At 41.6% G+C, this 23,814-nt stretch overlaps 1 protein-coding gene across 1 annotated transcript in view; it reads right to left on the minus strand.

Moving 5' to 3' along the window:
* The window catches only part of zmp:0000000755 (phosphofurin acidic cluster sorting protein 2), a 43,455-nt gene that overhangs the window by 17,174 nt on the left and 2,467 nt on the right, over window positions 1-23,814 (minus strand). The window contains exons 2-4 of the mRNA XM_035605268.2: window positions 7,137-7,224; window positions 2,608-2,697; window positions 1,259-1,384 (exon numbers count right to left, since the gene is read on the minus strand). Of these exons, the coding sequence (XP_035461161.1) occupies window positions 1,259-1,384; window positions 2,608-2,697; window positions 7,137-7,224 (304 nt within the window). The remainder of the gene's footprint in view (window positions 1-1,258; window positions 1,385-2,607; window positions 2,698-7,136; window positions 7,225-23,814) is intronic.

Here is a 23,814-nt window from a genome sequence, read left to right on the forward strand (position 1 = left end):
GGTAAATCTAGTTTTTATTCATTGACTATGGCTTGTTTCACTGCAGCAGGCACCACAAAATCCCAGCAAAACAGCCCAGCAGTTGAGTGGCTGCAGTAATGCATTAGTCTGGTTTTCAGATGTCAGTCGGTTCCGTCCAGCTGCTGCAGGAAAGTGGTCCGACTCACCGTATCTACACCCTGGGTATAAGGTATTCCAGGTCTATTCCTGCTTCTGGTTTGGTACCGTTTTCAAAATCCCCTTTGCTTAACAACAACCACAATCTCCAAGCTCCGAGTTAACCAGACGGAAAATGTCAAGTTTTGACAAATATTTTCATTGTGCAATCACAATCAATCAACAGCTCCACATTGTAGGTCTGGCTATGTGAAAATAGCAGGAAAGTAACTTTGGGTGAGCATGGATGACACGTCAGCTGCTGTAATTAGTTTTGAAAAATGTAACCTTTGTATTTCTAATTTCAAATGACCCCTCGCTCATCGTTGATTTATATCCTGAGCAAGAGATCTACTCTTATAACGCCCAATTCCCAAATCCTTTTTTCACTGTAGTCATTAGAAGTATACCTGCGGTCAGTGTAAAACACTGGTTGTTGCTTGTGAATGTACTAAGGTTACATCCACATTATTACCCTTTCGATTTAAAAGGCATGACTGCAGCTAAGCTTACGTCTGCCATCCACACAACTCTGGACTTTTGGATTACCTAAAACAGAGAAGTTTGGAAACGCTGATCGTCCCAGCTTAGTATGAAAACTCCTTTACTTCAGCCACTTAAAAAAAAAAAAGGGATCTTCGTGGCCCAGCAGTGTGACATAAATATTAAATCCACTCTGGATCAGGATGAAGACCTAATGAAAAAGAACTTCATAGTATATCTATATGATTATAAAATCATCACGAGGCATTATATAAACTCCTAGTCCATTATTGATGCATCACAAGACCACATACACTGTTTGGAGAAAAGTGCATATGAAGCCTGCACCAGATGGCCCATAATCTCACAGCAGTACGTGTGATGAGCATGAATCATCTGAAAAGACACAATAACACAAGAAGCCTTCTCGTTGGCAACCAAGACATGGGTAAAAAAGACGCTAATAGCCTTGTCAGTCACTGTCAGAGAAACGCAAGGACGCAATCACAAACTCCTGAGCAAAGTGATATGTTTTTGAAGAGAGAAGGGAAATGGCAGAAAATGGAACATGATATGAAATGATCAAAGTGATGCCCGAGTCTGGGAACTATAACAGTACCTCAGCCATATTGATAACTCCCACAGCCAAAGTTTTGTAGCCCAGGATGGTTCGATTCTTGTAGCGTTTCCTCCTCTGCAGCATGATCTGCAGTCTGTTGGCGTCCCTCTTCAGAAAATGAGGGTACTGAGGAGAACAAAAACAAAGTCAGATAAACAATGCAGCCTGCACAAATATATTCATCATCAGCCTTTACTTGGAAAACCACATGCAGTTATTTCACCGCATTCAATTTGTTTTTTTGTAGCTCCATAATTTGCAATTATTCAATGAAAAAAAACAACATTTCATTCTGCTTCTATTTTCTATGAAGACTTTTGTTTTTAGTTAACCATAAAATTGAAATAATAAAACAAGAGTGTATTTATTCACTGTGTTAAGTGGAGTCACTCTTCCTTAAACCCTTGAAGGTTTAACTGAAGAACTTATGCCACTCAACAGATATACACTGACTGTATTCACCGACTGTATTCAGATGCCAGCAATAAACCAACATTCTCGGCATCTGCAAGCTTACTTTCTGAAATATATATATTTATTTTTTTGACAAATTTATGTCAGTTCAACTGTGGCCGGGCCCTCACCAAGATTCTGCATTTCATTTTCATTTCACAACTACATTTCCTTATATTAGCTCTATTCATCCTTCATGTCCGTTTCCTCTGGAGTCATAGTCTCCGACCGGTCTCTAATATTCATCATGATAGCTTGTAAGGTCAAGTTTCACACATTGAACATCACTGCTTTATTTCATGTCCTGTTCTGCGCGTGCTCTTACAAAGCTTCACTCAACTCATGTTTTAGGTGTCATGTCTACTTTCCACACATTATGCACCTTATTCTTGGCTTAGTTCACCCCTAAAGCCATCGAGCTGTAACAGTATGCAAACTGTCACCACGCATGTAATTTTCTCTGATTTATAATCTGAAATATCCCAACATAAAAACGTTTACTTCAGTGACTTCGGGGATGATTCATTTCTGCAATGAGTAAGGTTGCACTTAGAAAAACCATCCTATTCAACAACAGAAACAACAAAGGCATTTCCTGCCGCCTCATACTGTACAGTAACAACAGTTAACACCTCCTCTGACCACAAAATCACATGGCAATTTGTGATACAGGCAGAGTCAAAACAACTGTGCCTGATATTAACTATACAAAATCTTGTAAATGTAGAAAAATGCATGAATAGTTTGAGCTTAAAAATGTTGCTGTCAGAAAAGAATCCAACACCAAAGGAGTTAAGAGGGGGCACCAGAGTGGATACAGACTTTAACACAGTCCTGTCTGTCAAGTAACTGACGTATCAGTGTGAGAATTCACAGTATAATGTCAGAGGCCTTGCCTGTAGTGAGAATGTGAGCTCCAGATCTGTCTCCATCAGTCCGCTGGGTGGGAGGATGTACTCATTTGATCTGAGAAGACGCTTAGAGCCCTGAAAGACAAAGTTAAGTTTCATTGTCAGCTGTCTTATAAATGCCACACATGACAAATTACACAAAAGGGACGACCAGGGCAGCTGAGTATGACATACATCTCCTCTGGAATGAAAACAACTACATTGTTTGTTTGGAGAGTTCAACATTGGTTCTATTAGTGTTATTTTTCGGTTCATTTCTTACAGGAAGGTAAGAGCAAGCAAAGAGAGAAGTAGTAAAGAAAAGGCAAAGCAATGTCAGACATCCAGCACCTCGAATTAAATAAAATGGTGAATTGAAAGGATATTAAGGGAATTTCAAAGTATTGTTAAACAGAAGTGTTTTTTTCATGGAACTAGTAAAATACTTTGATGTTTACTCTTATACTCTAACATATAGTGGTCACAAACCTGTGAAAGAAGTAAGGTTAGTGAAACATACACCACAGTTATTTAGCTTTGACATTTAATTTAAATTAATTAAATGATGCTCACATTGGAATAAAAACAAATCCCAGTGTATAAGCACATGCCTAAGTTTGTTTCTTATGCCTATACATCAACCCGACAACACTGGCCTAGCGTACAAGCCTTATTTTAGTACTGGCCTGCTCCACATTCACACATTTATGCAGATTCACACCTTGATGCTTCTCAGAACAAACAGTCCTCTACTCCGTCGCTGCTTATGAAGAACAGTCCTACTAGAATAACTGGAAGAGAGGTCAGATGGACTCGCAGGATCATATCCAGAGTGTGTTGAGTTTCCTCTGCTTACCCTTTAAGCCACATGCGACTGTTAGATCCAGCATTTTAGACAAAACTGGATAACGTTCTTAATAATGCACTCAAAAGACATATTTGGTCAAAGCAAGTTTAGTTTCATGATCTAAGATCAACTGCCATTGTGGATGAGGGCGACTCATCAGCTAAGCCAATTCTGGGAGCTGGCACAAAGCTGTTGCGGCCAAACAGCACAGGGATTTAAATGTCATGAGTTGTGGCAGTCTCTTCCAAATGTAAGGGCACCAACAGCCCGCGTGTCCTCAGACGACCTGCCCCAGCCGCACAGCACGATTACCTTTCACGCCTTGGACTGAAGTCTATCATGTTCCCTGTCAAGTTATACTTTATTTCTTCACTTTTCTATACACTTGAAACAGGGAATCAGGCCACAGGTGAAATTGAAAGTATGAATGTGTGAACAGGAACAGCTTGTCAAGTCTTGGGATCGCAGTTTTATGTCAAGCTGCGAGTGCTGAAGACAGGCATCTGTTGCGCAATATATTTGGCAACTCATTGACGGCAGTAAAAATGTCATGAGTCCTCAAGGCTTAGTTTAGGTATCTGCTAAACTTACCGATAGAATTAAGTAAGACTCTGTGAGCAGCACAGAGCAGTAATGACATCCTGTATCTGCCCTAGTACCCTGGGGAGAAACTCTTTAATGGGCCGACGCAGTGGGTACGACATTGGATCCTCATGTCGTCAGAGCTGCTAAATCATGTAACAAGATATCAGATGAAATGCTTTGGGTGTGTGCCGAGGAATCATCACAAGATACTAGAGGGGGCTAGCTTTCTTCCAGAAAGCAGTGATGCTTCACATACATGTGTGATTCAAAATAACTAAATATACTACTATCTAAATGTCAGTGCATGTTTCATACCATCATTTGAAATTCAGGGGGGAAAAAAATCTATATTTTTACAAATATGTCATGACTGACAACTCAAGACTAGATTGGATAGATGATAAAGAGAGCCACAGCTAGAAAAGCAAAGCCAACATATGTCCAAAGGCTCTCAACTTTGAGAGTCACAGAAGGCGAGATGATTACAGGAATCGGTCAACAGAAATGACTTACAGGACAAATCCCAATTCAAATAGTCTACTCCCTCCTGTCAACCAAGCAGTGCTAACAGCTGCACTGAGGAAAATTCAATTGAAGACTGCATTTAGCTTCATGTGTCGGGCAAGACGGAGCTACTGCCACTGCTTAATGGACTTTGTCCAATTATACGGATCTTCACTTTCTCATACTGCTCCACATTTGTCATAAACTGAAAACTTGTCTGTTTGTCGACATACTTAAAAATACAAGCATGCAATACTCAGAGAACACTCAGTGCGTTCTACCTCACAAAGGAAGGTAATGCTTTAAAAGGTCAGTTACTTCAGTGTCAATCACTTCAAATGCATGAAATTAAACTTTGCATGAACAATGCATGAAACAAAGCTTGGAAGAACCAGAGGGTAAAATGAGGGGGGGAAAAGAATATTTAGCTTTGCTGACACTTTCAAAGCATTCAGTTGTAATAAGCAGTTTTCTATCCAGCAGCCTATTGGCTCAATATGCTCCAGAAAAAGGACATGCTGACAGTTCCCTGGAGGGAGTTGCATAACTAGTTTTATATATAAGAAAAGCATTGGGTAAAACTCAGAGTCTGACCTCGCCACTAACTTGAGGTCCACAAAGGGGCCTTGTATGTACTCTTTTCTCATGCTCAGTGGCTGGTACAATGAATCAAGGCACAAAAGCCAAGCACTTTCAAACTGCCTGACATGCATTAACAATACAGAGCCTTGGCAAGGAAAGCTTGTACTGAATGTCCTTTAGCCCCCCCCCCCCCCGTGCCCTCACTCCCCTGCTACAAGCTTCTTGACTGTCTTTCTGAGGCCAGATGGGGAATGTTACAGCCCCTCTATTCTACCAAGCTCCCAAAGCCTGTGGGAAAACAACTTTAACACTTTTATACTCCTTAAAAGTTACTTTTTTTTAAACTTGAAATTCTCTAAATTGTGTTTACAGCAAAGACAGGAAGTGATTCAGGGTCATCACAAGAGTGCAGTGTGCAATTGTGTTGATGCGATTTCAAATGCGTTATGAAGCTTCTGCCTTCAACCAACACACACACACAGATACATACACACACATGCACACAACTGGATCACCTCTGAGTGTAATGCAAATGGAAATGCTTTGGACAGCGCCGTGCGCTAAAATGCGGGATGATTGCCTTCCCTAAAATAATCCAGCTGATATCAATGTCAGGCTACAACCTCAGGCAACAGCACACAGAGAAGAAAGGACACAAAATGTATACTCATGTAGCACACGTGCAGTAGCAAACCACATTTCAACCCAATGTGCAGAGAGCGGAGCAGAGGTTTGTGTGAGGGGGCCCAATGCGGTCTCCAGGGTGAGCGACAGAGGACCATCTCCCAGGGAACAGACCAAGACTAAAATGCAATCTCATCATCCCTACTGCTGTGGCTTTGGGAGATCATCCAAATGGTTCGCCATTACGGGGATTGTGTGCATGTAGGCAACTTAACCTGATGAGACCCAGAGAGAGAGAAGAGACGGCCACTGTATGCAGAACAGCGAAACCGATGACATGCGGAATGGAAGCCCTGCAATTCACTATCCAAAGAGAAAACCATCTTATTCCCCTGTCATCTTCTCCAACTGTCTCTTTATCCCCTCAGCGTCGCTGTTCTCCCAAACCGAACCTGTTGGAAATTGCATTTAATGCTCCAGTTCCGGAGCTGCGGTGAACAGAGCTATGCTCGGCTGTCCTCCAGGCAGAGATTTCACGCTGTGCAGACAACGTAGCTCATGGATAAATCCACAATCGGTTGCTTGCTTTCTCCTTCAGGATGATAGTTTAAAAAAAAGGAAAAAGGGAGGGGGGTGAGGGGGGTGTGGGGGGGTGTGTGTGGGGGGGGGGGGGGGGCAATGGGGTATTCCTTTCCCTTTAAATAGATTCACCCACTATTGCAGAGCTGGCCTTTATAACTCCATTTCTACAAATAATGACAGGGACTTTTTTTCACCTCAATTACAGAGGGTAACAGACCTTTATTTGAGGCAGACTTTTTCAGAAAACACTTTTATTTCTAATTCATACATATAATTGGTCATATTTGATTACAAAGCCCTGTTGTCCCTGACTGCTTGGGTCAAGGCTGCAGTGCCAAAAAACACAACAACTTCATTTGTGCCTTATTTCACCAAACTCTGTACGGAATTTCCGTTTATCCAGCCAAAGTGCTGATTTCACTATTAATAGAAGAGATTTTTTTTAAAGACTAGTGTTACCTGTAGTGACGAAAAATGCGCTGGCAGTCAATGCAAGATGCACAATCCATCTTAAGGTGGTAATGCTGTGCTTAGAGTAGTAATGCTTGTCTTCCATTTGAAGCACCTGAGTGGATGTGACTCACCGCAGCTTCCTGTGCAGCTAAGGAGGTTTATTAATCAATTGGCGGGATTAGCTGCATGTGTTATCATCATGTAGGCTTTGTGATTATGTTCAACACCGTACTGCCCCCTGACAAAGGATTGTGAAACTGTGAGCTACAGAATGCAGACCGTGACGTGCAGCTAGCGAATGTTTTGCAATTGAGCTTGTTGTTGCTTCCATTGCACATGGGAGATTTAACCCACCCACCTGTATTTTGACCGCTATAGACAGGGAGTTCAGCTCTTTATCCAGTTCTTTGAGGACGACCAGCTTTTTCAGCGTGAGGCTGCAGAGCCTGTGGAAAGACAGACAGGAACAGACAAAGAGCAAGGGAAGAAAAAAAAGATTAGTGGCATGACTAACGCACCCCAAGCACACCTTCATGACAAGCTGTGGCATCTGGGAATTAAAAGCATGGCCAACAAAGCTTTTCTACTTGAGGCTTCATTCTTCTTGTGGATTGCAGGTATGATAATAACAGGCAGCGTTCAGTAATCATCAGTAATTGCAGAGAAAGCAAGTGAATAATCAAGAGAGCAATTGAGTAATCGTATCCGCTTCTAAGCTCTGACTTTTTGAGAATGCATACAACATAGTGCTACTAGATCTTACTGTGAGCTTTATGGGAAAATACTTTATGGGAAGTGACATTGACGAGGTACGTGACAAGCCACAATTCAACAAAAGTGTCTGAACATGCTACATAATGTATTAAAAATGCAGAGAGGCGTATGTAACCTAATGCAATCTGTTCATTATTAAATAACAAGTGAGAAACATATTTACACGTATACCTCCAACTTAGTTGAAAACATATTTGACTGGGCTTTTTAGTACAATGAGCGATCATTTGGATACCGAGTGGGCGAGGTGAGGTACAAAGAAGGTACATAAAAAGACAGCAAGTACAGTAAAATATACTGTACTTAATGAGAAAAACACATGTAGGTAGGTACCCAGTGGACATATGTTAGGTCAGCCCTATTTTATACAATACTGAGGCTGAAAAACAGGCAAAAACATAAGACACAAGCTCAATTCCATGCCTTTTTAATGGGTCTACAACAATCTGTGACCTTTAACAATCCCCCTTTCGTTCATCTGACCCTTCCATCTTTCCAGCTCTACAGAAAGACAGTCAAAAAACTCCCAGGTCATGTTAGCAAAACTTGCTCCTGACCCAGTCCTGTTGCATTAAATTATGATCAGTCTGAGCCAGATACCGAGGGGTGGAAGATAGACAAACCAAACAAACAACTTCGCAGTCACCCACTTTACTTGGAAGACAACTCACTCACTTCATCCAGGCACTGCCGGCTAGACAAGTATGATTCACAAAGGTCCATCGTGTTCAAGCACAAAGGAAACTTTGAAACGTTAGTGTAACGGAAAGCAACAGCGAGTGGTCTGTTTACAAAAGAATATTCTGGGGCATGAAGAGGGCAAAAGGGTTTGTGAACATGTAGTATGGACCATACTGTCTCCCGTAATTCCCAGTGTCTCCAACTAACCTCACCCCAATGTGCATGTGTTTGGACTGTGGGAGGACGCCAGAGTACCCAGAGATAAACCCACGCAGACACAGGGAGAACATGCAAACTCCACACAGAAAGGCCCTGGACGGTGAACCAGGAACCTTCTTGTTGTGAGGCGACAGTGCTAACCACCACACCACCGTGCCGCCCAAAGGTTGAAAAGTTAACTTTTAAAACATTTTGAAATAAAGAAAATCTCGAAGAAATCAGCATATCATGAAAAAGTAAAACAGGTCGAATGGAAGCTAATTAAACGGTCAGCTGGCATGTGATCCAAACAATTACAACACAAATGTGTTTTAATTGTCAGTTCAAGGGGGGAAAGAGGAAGAAAAGGTATGATTGTAAAACATTCATTATTGTAAATGTCCTAAATCACGCATGCATTAAATGCAAAGATTCACATCTTTTTTTTTTAAATTGGTCAATTTAAAGTCGACGTCCCTATGTCCTCTTTCTTCCCGATTTTGTTATAAATGTTCATATGTTTGCTCATACAGTGGGTTTACAAAGGACTGAGACCACTTAGGAAAGTGGCCCGCGCTGTAGTTTTCAAGGATGAAATTAACAGCAGAAAGAAAAAGAGGGGACGCAGGCCAAAGGTCATTCGATCACAAGGGAGGTTTATCCGAGCAGCCAACAGAATTCATCTTTAATGATGACACTGTAACCACGGGAGCGGATGGTTTAACAACATCTCTATTCCATCACATCTCCCCCCCCCCCCCCCCTCTCTCTCTCTGTAGACTGGGATTCTCATGTAATTAAAAAGGCTGCAGGCGCTGAAGGGGTCACCTAGGGAACCAGGGATTTTTTTAAATGTATTATTAGACAGAGGTGTTATCTCCACTCCTGCCTGCCACTGTGTTGTGCTGTAAGTGAAACCCGTGGCCATCTGTTCTGGCCTGGTACCAGTCTGTCCCCGTGCTCCTCAGCAGTGCCAGTTCACTTTGTCACCCAAACACTGGGTGGCTGCAGTGACAGGCCAGGTGCCGCACAAAAAGCACTAAATCACCGTGCTAAAATAACTGGCAGACACACACTCTGGCTCGAGGACAATTCAGCTAGTTTTAGAAAGGATTGTCAGTGTGGATATACAGTGTTTGTGATTACTGGAATATGGGGGGCGGGGGTGGGGGGGCTGTTATTTGTGGAATTGACTCCCCTCCGCTCAACAGACACTGGCACACACTCAAGAATCAAAATGGGGGCTTTGAGAGGCCCCTCGAAAGATGCATTAATCCTCCATTTTGGCATGTCGTTGCCACATTCCCGGAGACAGCCTGGGGTGGGATCACAGCTCAGCTCACGGTGCCAAAGAGGACGAGAAAAAAAATACACAACAGTGTTATCAATCCACAGAGAAGACAGAGTGGGCGGAGAAGCTGCAGAGCAGTCTCCAGTTCAATATTTCTGAGAACAGGCGGTGGAGAGCAAAGATAAGTGATATATGTTCTGTCTGTTTCCCAGATGATAAGAGCCCATGGGGGAAATCCCTCGTACAGTTTCAGTGCTGGTGCTGGTTGAGCCAACTCATTGCCTGCCAAGCTCCTCTGATTGTCTCATCATTGTTATAGACATTATTGATCCTCACATGCACGCCAGTATCCTGGTCATGGAGTTTAGTGCTGGTTTGGATGGACATGTGGGGGTGAAGTTGATTTCAACACCTCTATGAAACAGTTTTCAATAGAAACTGAACATTCAAACTTGCAAAGCCGCTATATCGAATGGCATTCAATTTAGATACTGTAGCTTATATGAAAATCTCATATCCTTCTTTCTAATGGCCTGCGTCCATCCAGCCTGCAGGATGGACTATCATAATTATCAGATAACATTGAGACGAACCAAAGTTAAATTAATAGAGCCATTAATCTTACCATTAACAAATCAAACTACTAATCATTATCAGTTTGTTGCAGATTCATTTTTTAAATTTAATTCATCAACTATTTCAGCTCTAGTGTTAAGAATAGTGTCAATAGCTGCAGCTTTTAAACTGTCCAGCCTTCACTTAGATCACGTTTAACCTTCAGCACAAGGAGGGCGGGAACAACATTAAGCAGAAAAATTGTGTCACATACACAGTATCGGCCGACTCCAAATCAATGGATTACCACCGACTAATTATTGTCAGCATGCAAATTGCTTTAAATGACATCTTCTTTGAACGATATTGACATATGAAGCAACTGACAGTAGTGTAATATCATGTCACAGTGAATAGTTATTTACCGCTCTGCAGGGCGCTGCCCAGCAGGCGCCTGGACACTCTGCAGCTAATAGCTTTAGCCTATACGGCCTCAATCGCAACAGCACAAGTAGTGCTGCCCCATCTAAGCCCATTAGTGTGTCCAAGTCACTCACTGTACCGTCACTAACTGTTGACCTTTTCGATGTATAAAGTAGAGCGAGGCCATTAGATTACGAGGCCATTTCCCTCTTTTGGATGACACACAGACGGCTTCCTGTGACATACCCATATTACTAAGGATATCAAAAAACATGTGTGAGAAAAAAGGCGTATGTTTAGTAGAACTGACACACATCAGCAGTATATGTCCACCATGGATGTTGTGTACAATATGGCAAAAAGCCATGTTGTACACAATGTTTTGCTTTTCAGCAGGCCAACACACTGGTTTAAACCTGTGAACCGATCATCATTACTAAACGTTATGAGATAGAAGAGGAGGCGAGAGCTACTGTTGAAGTCACTGTGTTATGAAAGCTGGTCCATCTGTGGCTGCGCTCAAATCCTTTCACGTTTATCTGTGCAGGACAAACAAAACAACTTATCAGGCAGTACACTCAAACAGCCACAGCTAAATATTTGGTTTCAGATAAGAGGCCTGTGATTGTGGGTTGTATGGCATGGTGTATTATCTTATCTCGCCCGCTTCATCCATTTTCTCTACTGTAATAACAAGGAGGAAAAGTAAACATTTGAAGCGTTCACATTTCCTGTGGTGTCAGTTAAGCATAAAGCTTTTTTTTTTTAGATCGACTGAATTACTAAAAAGACTGCAACCGCTCCAGATCACCTACATATCGTACACGCCAGAGTTTTATAACCGCCTCAGGAGACATGCCGCCGTGTCTCACCCATGCACGTCTCTCCGTTCCAGTGCAGACTGAATAACTCAACCCACCTGTATTGAAGCGATGCATGAACATCAGAGGAAAGCTAATCAGTGGTGGGAAGTGGATTAAAAGGTGGTGGGGTCGAAATCGCCCACACACACACACAGCGAATTATCCTTTGTGTTAGCCCCTCTCTGACCTCCCCTCCCCCAGAGTCAGCCCGACTTTCTTTAACACGAACGCTCACCTCACAGTCTCGCCTGGAGTCAGGTCTCAAAGAGAACTTCTGGCCCGACACTTCAGTGCTCAGACAGCTTCAGTCGCTCGCTGCATTGAGTTTGGCTCTTTGGTAAAATGATACGTCTGTCTGAGGACTGCTTATGCGACAGCAGACAATTTATATCACACCGACATCGCGAGGCATTTCAAAAATGTTAGCCCCAACTCTGAAATCAACTCCCTGGGCCCTTGAGGCTCTGCGTCGGATTTGAGAAGATGTGACTGGATGCATCTGAGGAAAGAATAATTTACTGTAGGGTGAAGGCGGGAATGCAGACACCAGAGGGATTTCTCTCCGTCGATTCCACCTTGTCTTTTGGAAAGTCACGACAAAGCCCGAGCAGAAAGAGGTGGATCTTTCTTCACACCATAAGAAGGAAATCATCAAGAGCTATAAATATTTAATGTTTCCACAATGATAAATCTGTGTGGAACTCGTGTAGCTATGGTTCAGTTGACAGCAACACTTTGGTAAAGAGTTTACTCTGTTAAAAAAAAAAAACATCATTCATTGCATGCTTATTGACAACATTCCTGAAGTATGTTTTCTTGTCTGAACTGGTGCCGACAAACGATACACATCCTGTCTACATCAACATCTTCCAAAGGCCAATAGCTGAAGATGTCCTGGTACGTACGAGTTCATCTCTTCTATCTCCGTGTTATTTCTGGACCACTTCAGTGACAGCAGCATCTCAAATAACTCTACGATGGAAACAGTGTTAAGTTGAAGAGCCAACAAAGAGGCAGGAGTTACAGCAGTCGGTAGTTACAGAAGCCCCATGTCGAAACACGGCTGCTTACACAACGCAAGTGTCAAACGTTCACATTTGTCTCAGTTGCAAAGATTGAAGCATCGGTAGAAGTTACCTGTTCCTACTTTGCACAATGTGTTCTACTTTGAATTCAAACAAAACAATCTTTACATTCATGGGGCAATAAAACGGTTTATCATGCAAACATGGACGTGGCTCTGGACAGAATACCAATGAGCATGGAATTGACCAAGAGGACAACAAACCCTCTGAAATGAACGATATGCTGCCTAAACAAAACCACACTTTTGTAATTCTTTTCCCCCTGGTCAGCACTCCAGTTGATGTTTTGCCAGGTCCGTGACCTCGGATCACTGCACAGCGATTGTCAGAGGCACAAAGCAGGGGGGATGTGGACGGTGGAGGATGAGCAATGTAACAGAGGGCTGAATGAAAAAGACACTTGTCTATGTTTGGTATGTGCTGGGGGGCTTCCAAGCGAGGGGTGGAAAAAAAGACTTCCTCGTCCTGCTTTTACTGCTTTTAATGTACCGTTCCTCATATTCTCTGCTTGAGATGTGAATGGGGTCAAAGTCTTTTATTAAAACATGTTTGAACATAATCCTCTGCATGACATTTTTGTATGGTGCTTGCTCGTATGTGGGAGACTGACAAAAGCCCTCTTCTCTGCAGTCAAGGCTCTTGCTAAGGAAAGCCCTCGCACTTTGTTTTTTCATAATGCTATTATTTTATTCATGTCTAGTTGCATAATTTAGCCGAAATAAAGGGTACGTCATTCTAAAAGCCACTTCCTCTGAATATTTCATACACCTACCGGAAAAACAGGAGCAAGTCTATTCATGGTGAGTGCCTAGCCTATCGTGCAACTGAGATTTTCTCTGACAGCGAACTAAAAGTTTCCTTTTATCTTTTTTTTAATCTTTTTCCTTCACAGCCTTTCAGTTATAGCTGGGTGCGAAATAATGCCCCACATCATTAAATCTATGCCAACACCACCTTCATGAATGTTCTCACTAATTGCTACCCTTTTAAATGTTTGATTTCAAATTCACAGCTTTTAGACAATGATGGGAAAGCAATGGAAGTTCCAAATCAGTGTGGCAACAGAGGGAACAGAGAAGTAATAACATGGAAGCAAATATATATTTTTTAGGCTTGGGACCAATCCAATATTAATATCTCGTATACCGACATAAGTCTCACATCCAGTATGATGCTTTTATGAATTATAAATGTCATAGTTTCAGCCCATAGTCAAAATGTTGTAGAGCAAATGATTTATTAAGTGATCAAACAGTTAAGATATCCAGTAGTCCTGTTTTCTTTCTACTTTTAAAATCCTAATGTAACATTACACATAATACTGACACCAATGATGAGATTTAAGAAAAGTGAGCTCTGTATCTGCAAATGTCCGATTTCCGAATCAGTTCAGAGCAGCTATGTTCATTTTTGAATCCAATCTATATTTTGAGGGAAGCAGACTAATCTAAGACTGAATTGGTCGGTTTTAACAAGTTCAGACACTCGGAGGTTCCACAAGAGCTTAGCCTGCACTTAGGCTTGCATGCAAAAGCTATTTTAGCCCCCAAATATCTGGCTGTGTGTGCCAGATGGCCATATGCTGTTTGGGCTTTAATTCCCTCCATGAAATCTTCTCAAGGCCAGAGTGCAAAATGATGAAGAGGCTGTGACTCAGGTACACAAACGGAGCAAGGGCAAGCTATTCATTTGGCAAAGCCTAGGTTTAGAGGCTGTTTAGTTTATGTGGAAAACACAAGCTCATGTTCTCAATAGAAACATTACTCAAACACTAATACAAAAACAGACCTTTGGATAAGAGAGTAACCTTCATAGGAAGGCTTATGACGTGCCAAAGAGGCTGTAAAAGCCACAGTCTGAGGCGACCAAGTTGTGTCCATTTCAAATTATTGCTGTCAGCATCACTGAATGTTAGAGAAATTACAAATGCATTCTTTAATCTTCAGTAACAATGGACATTTCACATCAGACAATAATTCTCATAACGCAAAACAGCAGATGGTGCGCACTCATTAATCAAAACAATACAAAATATTTTGTAATGAGATGGCAGCTTAATCTTGGCCAAAAGTCATGTGATTACGCTAAACAGAGCCTTAACAGTGTTTTGTAGACATGGATTAAATCGTTTGAACAACAAACAATAAACCCCCTGTGGGCTTAAAAGATGGCTTTAATTACGGATTCCCACATTGCCCGATACTTTATGGTAGTAATAACTGTGAAAAATCTAATGAAATATCCCAAACTTGACTTGTAGCGTAATCCACAGGGTGGGAGGTATTTCTTGTTGAAAGTACGTGCATGTAGTAAAAACCCTGTTTCCCATCTGTTTGATCTGTATGTTCAGTGTGTTCCAGCAGCCATGTTTTGGCCAAGCCCCAGCTAAATGCACGACTTCCTTGTCAATCATCTTGCACCAATCCTCTTGGGGACCGCTGGCAGAAACTTGAGCACCGGAGGAAACCCACACAAATCCATGATATTTTACTTTCACTATTATAAAACCAGTTAAGGTGAAAAAGGGAATCCAATGTCTGATTAGTAATTAAAAAGGAATTATACTTGTTTCAGCCCTATCATACCCCTGTGGAGGTAACGGCACTAACTACACAACAGGCTGTAATTATTTTTTAAAAGACTTTTAAAAAATTGTAGATTTTATTGATAACTGTTTAGAATTGTGGAAGACTGGCAGAAATCCCTGCACCTAACCATGGTATTTTAGATGAAGCCACACAACATCCCTGCAGCTATTTTCTAAAATCACACATTCAACACATAGTATCGTGTTATGTCATTCCTACGGGAAGATTCTAGCTTTGTCGAGCCAGCTGAATTAGAGACGAGGGCCAATGGAGTCATTTGGTGCGAGAGGGGGGCAGGACAGGTGTCATCACTCAGGTATGAAACCACCCAGAGGGACGTGTTATGAACAGAGAAATAGATTTTGGGAGGAGATAAACTGGTTGTTTCCGAGAACGCGAGAGTAGAGGACATAATAGCTCCACTCATGTCTGTCATAATACTCTGAAATATGGTTTTTGTGAACTCTGTGGTCCTGAAGCTGCCCAGAGCTGTGGTAGAATTGGCCTGTTGTAGGGATTAGCGACACATTTTATGTAATACTACACAGGGCTGGTGCATTAGAGCTCAGTGCCAGATTGTATCTCCCTTTGGCGATTTAGACCAGTGCTTTCCCCTCAAACACCAATTTGAAAAACATTTATATCTGTGAAGTGTGAATCAGAGGTCTAACCAGTATGCTTTTGTTGCGTGGGTGGTTTGGCAAAATTCTTCAAAGCCTTCTCTCTGATAATGAAGGGTGTGCTACAAAGTTGTGTATGTCCCTATTGAGAAATACACAGCAGAGTTTGGTTTAAGGGGGGAAAAAATGTAAATCAAAAAATTTAAGAGAAAATGCAAACTGGGTTGAACGTTTGGGGGGTGCTCTTATTTCAAGTCCAGCACACACACTGTGAAAAAGAGATTCTCCAAGTCCTACTTGATCAAGCTAAATTAACGGTCGACTGAAAATTAGGACACACGATGACGCAACCTGGTGACAAGATTTGTGAGTCAGCAATCACAGAGCACTATATTCATAGTTCATATACATAGTTCTTCCAGATGCATGAGCTCCCCACTGAGGTTCATCAGACTCACTACTTCGGCTACGTTCTCAACTCTTCAGCCTCTTTAACAAATTAAATATTCGGGAACTCGGTACATGGCTGTCGCCCTTTGTTGCTGTTTTTGCACTGCTCTTTTGTTCAGCCCTAACCACAAACTGATGAGGTCAGCAGGCCTGTGTTTGTAGTGGCCTCGGAAAACAAGATCTTTCCAGGCATGGCATGTTTATAGAGAAAGTCTGAGCAAAAGACGCCTTGACCACAACAACTATAGTACATCACAACAGCGGTTTCATGACAGATTATATCTGTCTAGCATGCAAAAAATGATGAGATTACCAGTTTTAAAATGTCAGCCTATGGCAAATCCACAGGTGTATGCCTACTACATCCAGTGACTTGAGAGAGTATACTAACCAGTCCAGCAGATACAGGTAAATCCTATGAGTGTCACAGCGTCTGACGAGGTTACGACGGAGCTTTGAAATCCTATTAAGGTGGACGGTCTGCTTGCAAGTAACGTTCCTTTGCCTGGATTCTACTGGTAGGATCAAAGGCTCAAGAGCAAAGCCTTGTTTAAAACAATCTCTCCGTCAAGCCTTCTGACCAGGAAAATTCAAAAACCATGAAAGAAGGAATGACCGTGAGAGTTTGAACATGACAAACAACAATTCTTTTTTTCAGGGTCATTGAGTCCAGACAAAGTCAATGAAACATCCTGTCAATTTGAAAATTGCAGGGCTATAACTTTGCTGCCTGAGGTGGTTGAATATTAATGAACCTAATGATTACTTTGCTCAATGATGAGCTGAATAACTAATTATCATTTTAGCTATTGTTATGCAACCCTACTAACAGATAACTAAGCAAATATTTGGAATTGCAAAATCGCTCAAATAAATCAAATCACATCCATGTTTATGGCCCTAAATAGCTCTTTTCAAAAATGACTGAAAAGTGAGTGATCATAAGAAGCCCTGATGAATGTGGTTGGAAAGTGCAGGGATAAAAATCAATGCAATGAAAAGGAATGGCGAAGGCCTGAGTTTTTACACATCTGAGCTTTTAAGCCAGTGTTATCATTTCCGAATTTGTGAGTATGCAAGGGTCCACTTTTTATAATCACAAGGCTCCGTGCAGACGTCCATGTTCCCTCCTATTTGTTGTGTCCACATGGATTCGCTGTGTAGAGCCAATTCGTTAATAGTGGACCAGCTGCACACTCCTCCAGTTGGACTACAAGTAGAAAAGAACTGAAGTCAAATAAGTACAATTACGAGGCCTAACACATCTGTTCAGTTTATGATCCAGGGCATAGGACAAAGCTTGGACAGCTCTGATATGAACATAAATAAGAAAAATCAATTTACAAGTTTTTGGCTAAAATCGATTTGAAAATATAAAAAAATTAGGCTAAAATTAGAAATCTATGAGCCATCAATCCTATTCACCTGCAAAACTGACCAAAAGAACTGTAGGTGTTGACAGTTCACCAAACGGATCTATTCAGTCCAAGCCCAGATGTTTAGCCTTAACTTAAACTATTATGGATCCTTTAACAACTTTATTTAGTTATATGGTAAAGAACCAAGATAAGAAAATTAGGGAGGCAAATGGAAGACGGTTTTCTTTTATCTGTCGTAATGATACTAGACATTAATTAAGACAAAACAATTGTTATTTTCCTGAAGAGGATTTTCCTATTTCTGAAATATCCACCAACACTGATAACAACTGGTGCATCTAATTATACTGTTTTTGCACTTGCAAAATGGAAGCCCAAAAGTGCCCGGGAGGTATTCCACCAAATCCTGGCTTAATATGTCCAAATAAACAAATGTACTGAACATAAACAAGCTCCAGCTTTTCCAGATAATCTGCATGCACAACTTGTTTTTCTCCATCTCCTTGCGGCTCTAATAAACTGTATGTGATGCCAATATGAATGAAAACTGAAAGGTGAGGCTCATTAGGACGCGCTAACAGTATCCTGCATTATAATCATAATCATTAAAATACATGGTGTGAATAGAGCGGCTGCAGAGGTGAACAGAGTTTTTGCAAAAAGAGTTGCACATTGTGAATGTGGGCTAATTGTACAAGGGCACATGCTGAGCAAGGGGCCTCCAGACAGTTCAGACTCTTTAATCTGTGATTAGACGAGTGGGCGGGGCGTCCAGCTCAATGCTATTCGAGAGCTGCCGCTCTAGGGGCTGTTATGTCCTCAACTAGTCAGCATAGGCAAAAGTATTGATTATTTTCTCTGTGTTTGATTCAGCTAAGACAAGGGCAACATCTTCTCTGGGTTTATGAGCACGACAATGAGATGATAAAATGATGATCCCTATGTCATAAAAATAATAATTAAACCCATAGATTTTTACATTTTTTATTTGAATAAATTAGTGGATTTCAAATCAGATATTGTCATCACCAATAAAACCTGCAATAATGATTTTCTCCACATCACCCACCAATACCTGTTTGTTTACAAGACTACCCTCTGCTAGATTGTTGCTCAGGATCACTGACTGCCATTATGACAATGCTTTTGTCATGTTTTTTCAAATACTCTGTCATATGCTCTCATTCATCCGCACCACAGTGTTTTGTGTCTGAAATAATGGTCTGTGTGTTGTTGCTTCTGGCACGTTCAGCTCAGGAAATGCCTGGATGGGAGAGGTGGGAAATAAGTAGAGCAAGAAGAGAGAAAATGAGTTGAGAAACATTGTCCCAAATGTGCTTATTTTGACAGGATCCTCCCTGTGTCAGTGGACAGTTTCCTCGCCTCACTTGTTGGCTCAGGAAGTTGGATCTCGTCACTAGCTGAGAGACCCCAGTATCCACCCACACAAGAGTCTGGCCCATATCCCATTCTGAGGTCCAGGCAGGGGGAAACAAACCTTTCTTTGCCTTTGTGGGGAATTCAACATGAGCATTCAGCACATGGCCATTCACTGTGAAGCTCTGGGGCCTGTATAGCAAATCCTTTCAGCAGGGTGAGCAATCAATATTTTCAATCCTGCTCATCCAACCCACCACAGCCACCCTTACCCTTACCCAGGTTGTTGGTCAACGACAGAATACAGAAGGGACACCGCAGAGGGGCCTCGCTTCAGCACAAGCAGCAGCTCTCGAGATGCCAGGAATGTGAAATGTTTCCCAAGGAAATTCCTCCTCCTGCAGGAAGGCATGGAAGGAAACCGAGAGAAGTTTGACACATTTCAGGCAGTGGGAGTGAGCACGAAGAAGAGGGGAGCGAAGGTGCTGATTGGTCTCCTGTTAGCAAAGTGAGTGAAAAGCTTGGTGGAGCAACAACAGTTGTTCACGTGAAGGGCACAAAGTAGAGCGAAGGCCCAGCAATCGTACACGTCTGTCTAGTGCTAATGATACAAAATAAGAGGAAGTAGGGAGTAGACTAATAATCTGCACCAAATTGTACAAACTCATAGATCTCAACAGCATAAATGTGTCTTATCAAAAAAAAATCCAGAGAAATTTAGGAAAATGGCGAAAAATATTTAGGAAACTGGAAAATTACTGGATCCCCAACCAAATGATATGGGTTCCTCCCTGGCCCATGCCTCATCCCTCCATCAGGTTTGGTTCATTACTTTTTGTGTAATCCTGCTGACAAATAAACAAAGAGATATGGGAGGAAACGCAACCTCCTTGGTTGAGGTAATAAATATTTCTGGAGTCTGTAATATCTTCTTAGAAGGCAATATAAACAAGAGGGCCTTCGCACGTCGGTGCTCTGGCCCCTTAAAATGTCTCACTAGCCCCAAAACGTGATTTATTTCACTAAATTGGCTCCAGTGAGGAAAAATGGCCAATAAAAAAGATATTACACTAAACTCTCAATTCTTTTACTAATATCAGTGCTTTCAGCATCTGGCGACATTAAATCTACAGCTGCCAATAAATGAGATGCTATTCCTTTAAGTGAAATGATCTGCACTGGAGCACTTTCGTTTACCCATGGTTGGAGTATCTTCTCCAGTTCCAGTGGCTGAAGTCAAATGCTTTGCCTATACTGTGACAATTGCACATTACTACTATGCCAGTTCACTACAGGAATACTTTTTCAACATATGAACTAAGTTCAGCAACAACATTTAAAGCAGACTGTTCTTTTCCGTCACGTAACGTGATGTTGATGTTGAGTTGCAAAGCGTAGAATCAAAATGTGACACGTCCTACCCACTGAGCAGCTGTTAGAATTGTGACGTCACAGCAACACTGTCATTTCTACACCTCTACACATTACATCAGTTGTCGATCATGTTGGTGTAGTTGAGCAAAGCCTGCAAATATGATACATACTGACATGCAGTGTTGTGTCACAAACCTGAAGGGGACTGTGGTGACTGACGGGGCCTTGTTTATGATTCCAAAAGGAAGCCGAGGATTAAGCAGACTGTGTATGTGTGCAGCATCAGATTACTAGCTCTTCTTTTCCTGTTATGAAATCAGATTACTACAGCTCCCCTGCTAGGAGAAGCAATATCCAAGCCTTGAGATGGAAGGGTTACTGAGGGGGTGAAAGGGTAAAGTAAGCTCATATTATGTGACAGACAGGCCTCTATTGTTTGTACGCTGATTGAGTGGTTTTATCTTTGGGTTTGAAAAAGAACATACAGAGAATCAGACATTAAATCGGAGAGATTAAGGGCAGGGACGACTTCAGAGCTAGCACGAACAATTCAAACTTCAGTGTGTTGTGAACCTAAAATGCCTGAACTCATGGCAACTTTGTTTCAAAGACAATGAAATTGTAGGAGCAAGTAAAGGTTGCTCGCACGCAGTTTGTCATGGAAATAGGCAAGCAGTGATTTACACTACACTAACCATGCACATTTAATCTAACTCAACTTTATTGTTTCAGCACTTGCAATAAATGTGGATCCTACAATCTCTGTCATGGGGATTAGTCGTGTCTGTTGTTTCTGCAATTCTCCAGATTTGTGGTTTAAAATAAAAAGTATTTGTCAATCGATGATATCAGTTAGTTCGATAATGGTCACATTTGCAGAAAAGTTGTGGTGATTGGGCAAAATTGCAAGTTCACACAGAATTTTGTGGAATTGGTTGAAATGCAGAGACTGCGTGTCTGTTTGCATCCAAGAAAAAGATAAAGACTTGTAGCTGGTGGCTTCATCGCGAATGACCTACCTACAAAAACTACAAAGTTATATTTACTTCAGTCCAGGCCAGAGTTTTTGTTTTTTTGAACTCCTTTACCTGCTGACATACACAGCAAGTTAGATACACTATACAGTTTTAGGGCAGAGGAAGTAAACATCTGACCACAGCCTGCCAAGTGCACTCAAGATAAGGCTCTACGACTCACAGGAGAGTGAGGTCACCTTGGGACACCAATGAATCAAACAGCCAGAAAAAAGGATGCTCTGCTCGACGGAGATAAACGTCAGAGGAAAATATGTTGTTCTGTAGCTTGTGGGCAACACCTTTAACCTTCAAACTTAAAAGAGAGGCATAGTATAGTAAAAATCGTATGAAAAGGGAATGCAAAAGTTATCTCAAGATCTTGAAAAACATTTTTCAGTGAGTGACCCACATACGCCTGTCATGTTTATATGTAAAGTCTGTCAATTGGTAACAGATGTGTATCATAACAACTTGGCTAACTTGTATGGAGGTGGTTGGCAATAGGCAGCCCACGGGTCAAAGCTGGCCTGCCAGCAGCAATATCTCATACAGTCATTCATTTATACAATCACTGTCTCTTTAGAATTTTGTTTACAAAGTTAAAGTGCCAGAAAATTCAATTTTTTTTTCACTGCAAAACCTTGCTTAACAAGCCTCAGTCATTCGCAAAGCATTCTGTAACGGTCTGTGGCAAATTCCAGGTGCATTTTTCTGAATCGATTACTTGAATCGGCCTTTGAATATGTTCTGGCCTGCAGCCAATGGCTTAAAAAAAATTGGCCCGCAGCCAAACTTGCTTGCCACCCCCTGTTGTGTGGCAAACATGACCAAATTGCTTGGTTGCTCCCATCATGTTCATGATGAGGTTAGAGGTCACAACGTTCGACCCCAGGTTGTAAAAGATCTTTGAACTTGGTAAGAACCCAACCATGTCGTGCTGCGACACATTCTTTATTGTGAGTAGATAAACATAGCACCGTCATGACCTCTGCATTAGTATCATTCCTGCAAATACCACATCGTTCCCTTAACAAATGCCTGCCTTGCCATAGTTATCGGCAGGCCAGTTGGATTCGAAAGCCTGCCACGTAACACTCGCCATTTTTGGTCTGTTGACACAAGAGACACTTTTAGGTAACTCTGCCCATGGTTATGCCCTTTAAGCATGTTAATCAAACATCTGTCAACAGAGGTAAATAATATCAGTGGGGGGAAAAAAACACCATACCTAAATGTGTGTTTTGAAGCTAAAAGATTTCAGAAAGCAAGCTTGACTCAAAGTCAGAATGAGTCTACAGAAGTCAAAATATGGCACCAGAGGACTTACAACATCATGGATAAAACCTATTGGCATATTTCATTAAAACAAACAAAATAAACTTCTGAACTTATTGTACCCACATCCAAGGAGTGTCTCTCTTCTGCTTTCTCACATTCAATGGAACACCACCAAGGAGTAGCCTGTTCGATGTCTAGTTTACATGTATCCAACACAGTGCCTACGGCTCTCATCTTTTAGAAGAAATCCTTGAATTGTTCCTCCTGTGCATTTTACACTTAAGCTTTCATTGGATCACTCTGCAACAATTACAAAGCATTGGTAAGCTATTTGAAGAGGCCAAAAGGGAGAAAATATCCAACACCCCCTGCAGAGGTTTTGTGTTTCTTTAGAATTCAAGGGGGTGAAACAGCTCAGCTTTTATGAAACTAGCTGCAACACCAATAACACATGGTATCAGATACACTTGAGGGTGGCAGACTGGCAGGCACGGCAGTGCTGGAATAAAAACAATGCTTATTCAACTGTTCCAACCGGCCTGTTGAGGACCAAGCTGCCACAAAACTCGCCTAGCTGGTAGAAACCAGTCAAATAACATACACAGCAATAAAATACTATGCCCTGGCTAATGGTTGCATTTATATATAAATATATACTCTAATGCATGAGTAAATGGCTGCGTCCACATATCAGATAAAAAATATTTGTATGAATCCTGTGTAATCTGTGTAGTAGTCATGAAGTAAAAAAAAGAATTTTAAAAGCAAAACTGTCATGTACCACAATCCCATGCTGTGAGGTCGTACGAGAGCTGACAACATATTTTCTATTGTGAATAAAATATTTTCCTCTCGGCGTGGCTTTCAAGAAGGCTGCAATGCTTTGAAGGATCATTTTTTTAAAAAAACAGAGTCTTGTAATTATTAACGAACAACTGCTGTGTGTGATGTTTTCGATTACCACAATAAAAAAAACTGTCGACAACTAAAGGCCCCATGGCCTTATTTGAAACCTTGCCACTTAGCTGGACACCCACATCCGCAAAAGGCTAGTGAAGGAGCAAACAGCTGCACACAAAATGGC

Source organism: Scophthalmus maximus, chromosome 10 (genome assembly GCF_022379125.1).
Source record: "Scophthalmus maximus strain ysfricsl-2021 chromosome 10, ASM2237912v1, whole genome shotgun sequence".
Taxonomy (NCBI): Eukaryota; Metazoa; Chordata; class Actinopteri; order Pleuronectiformes; family Scophthalmidae; genus Scophthalmus; species Scophthalmus maximus.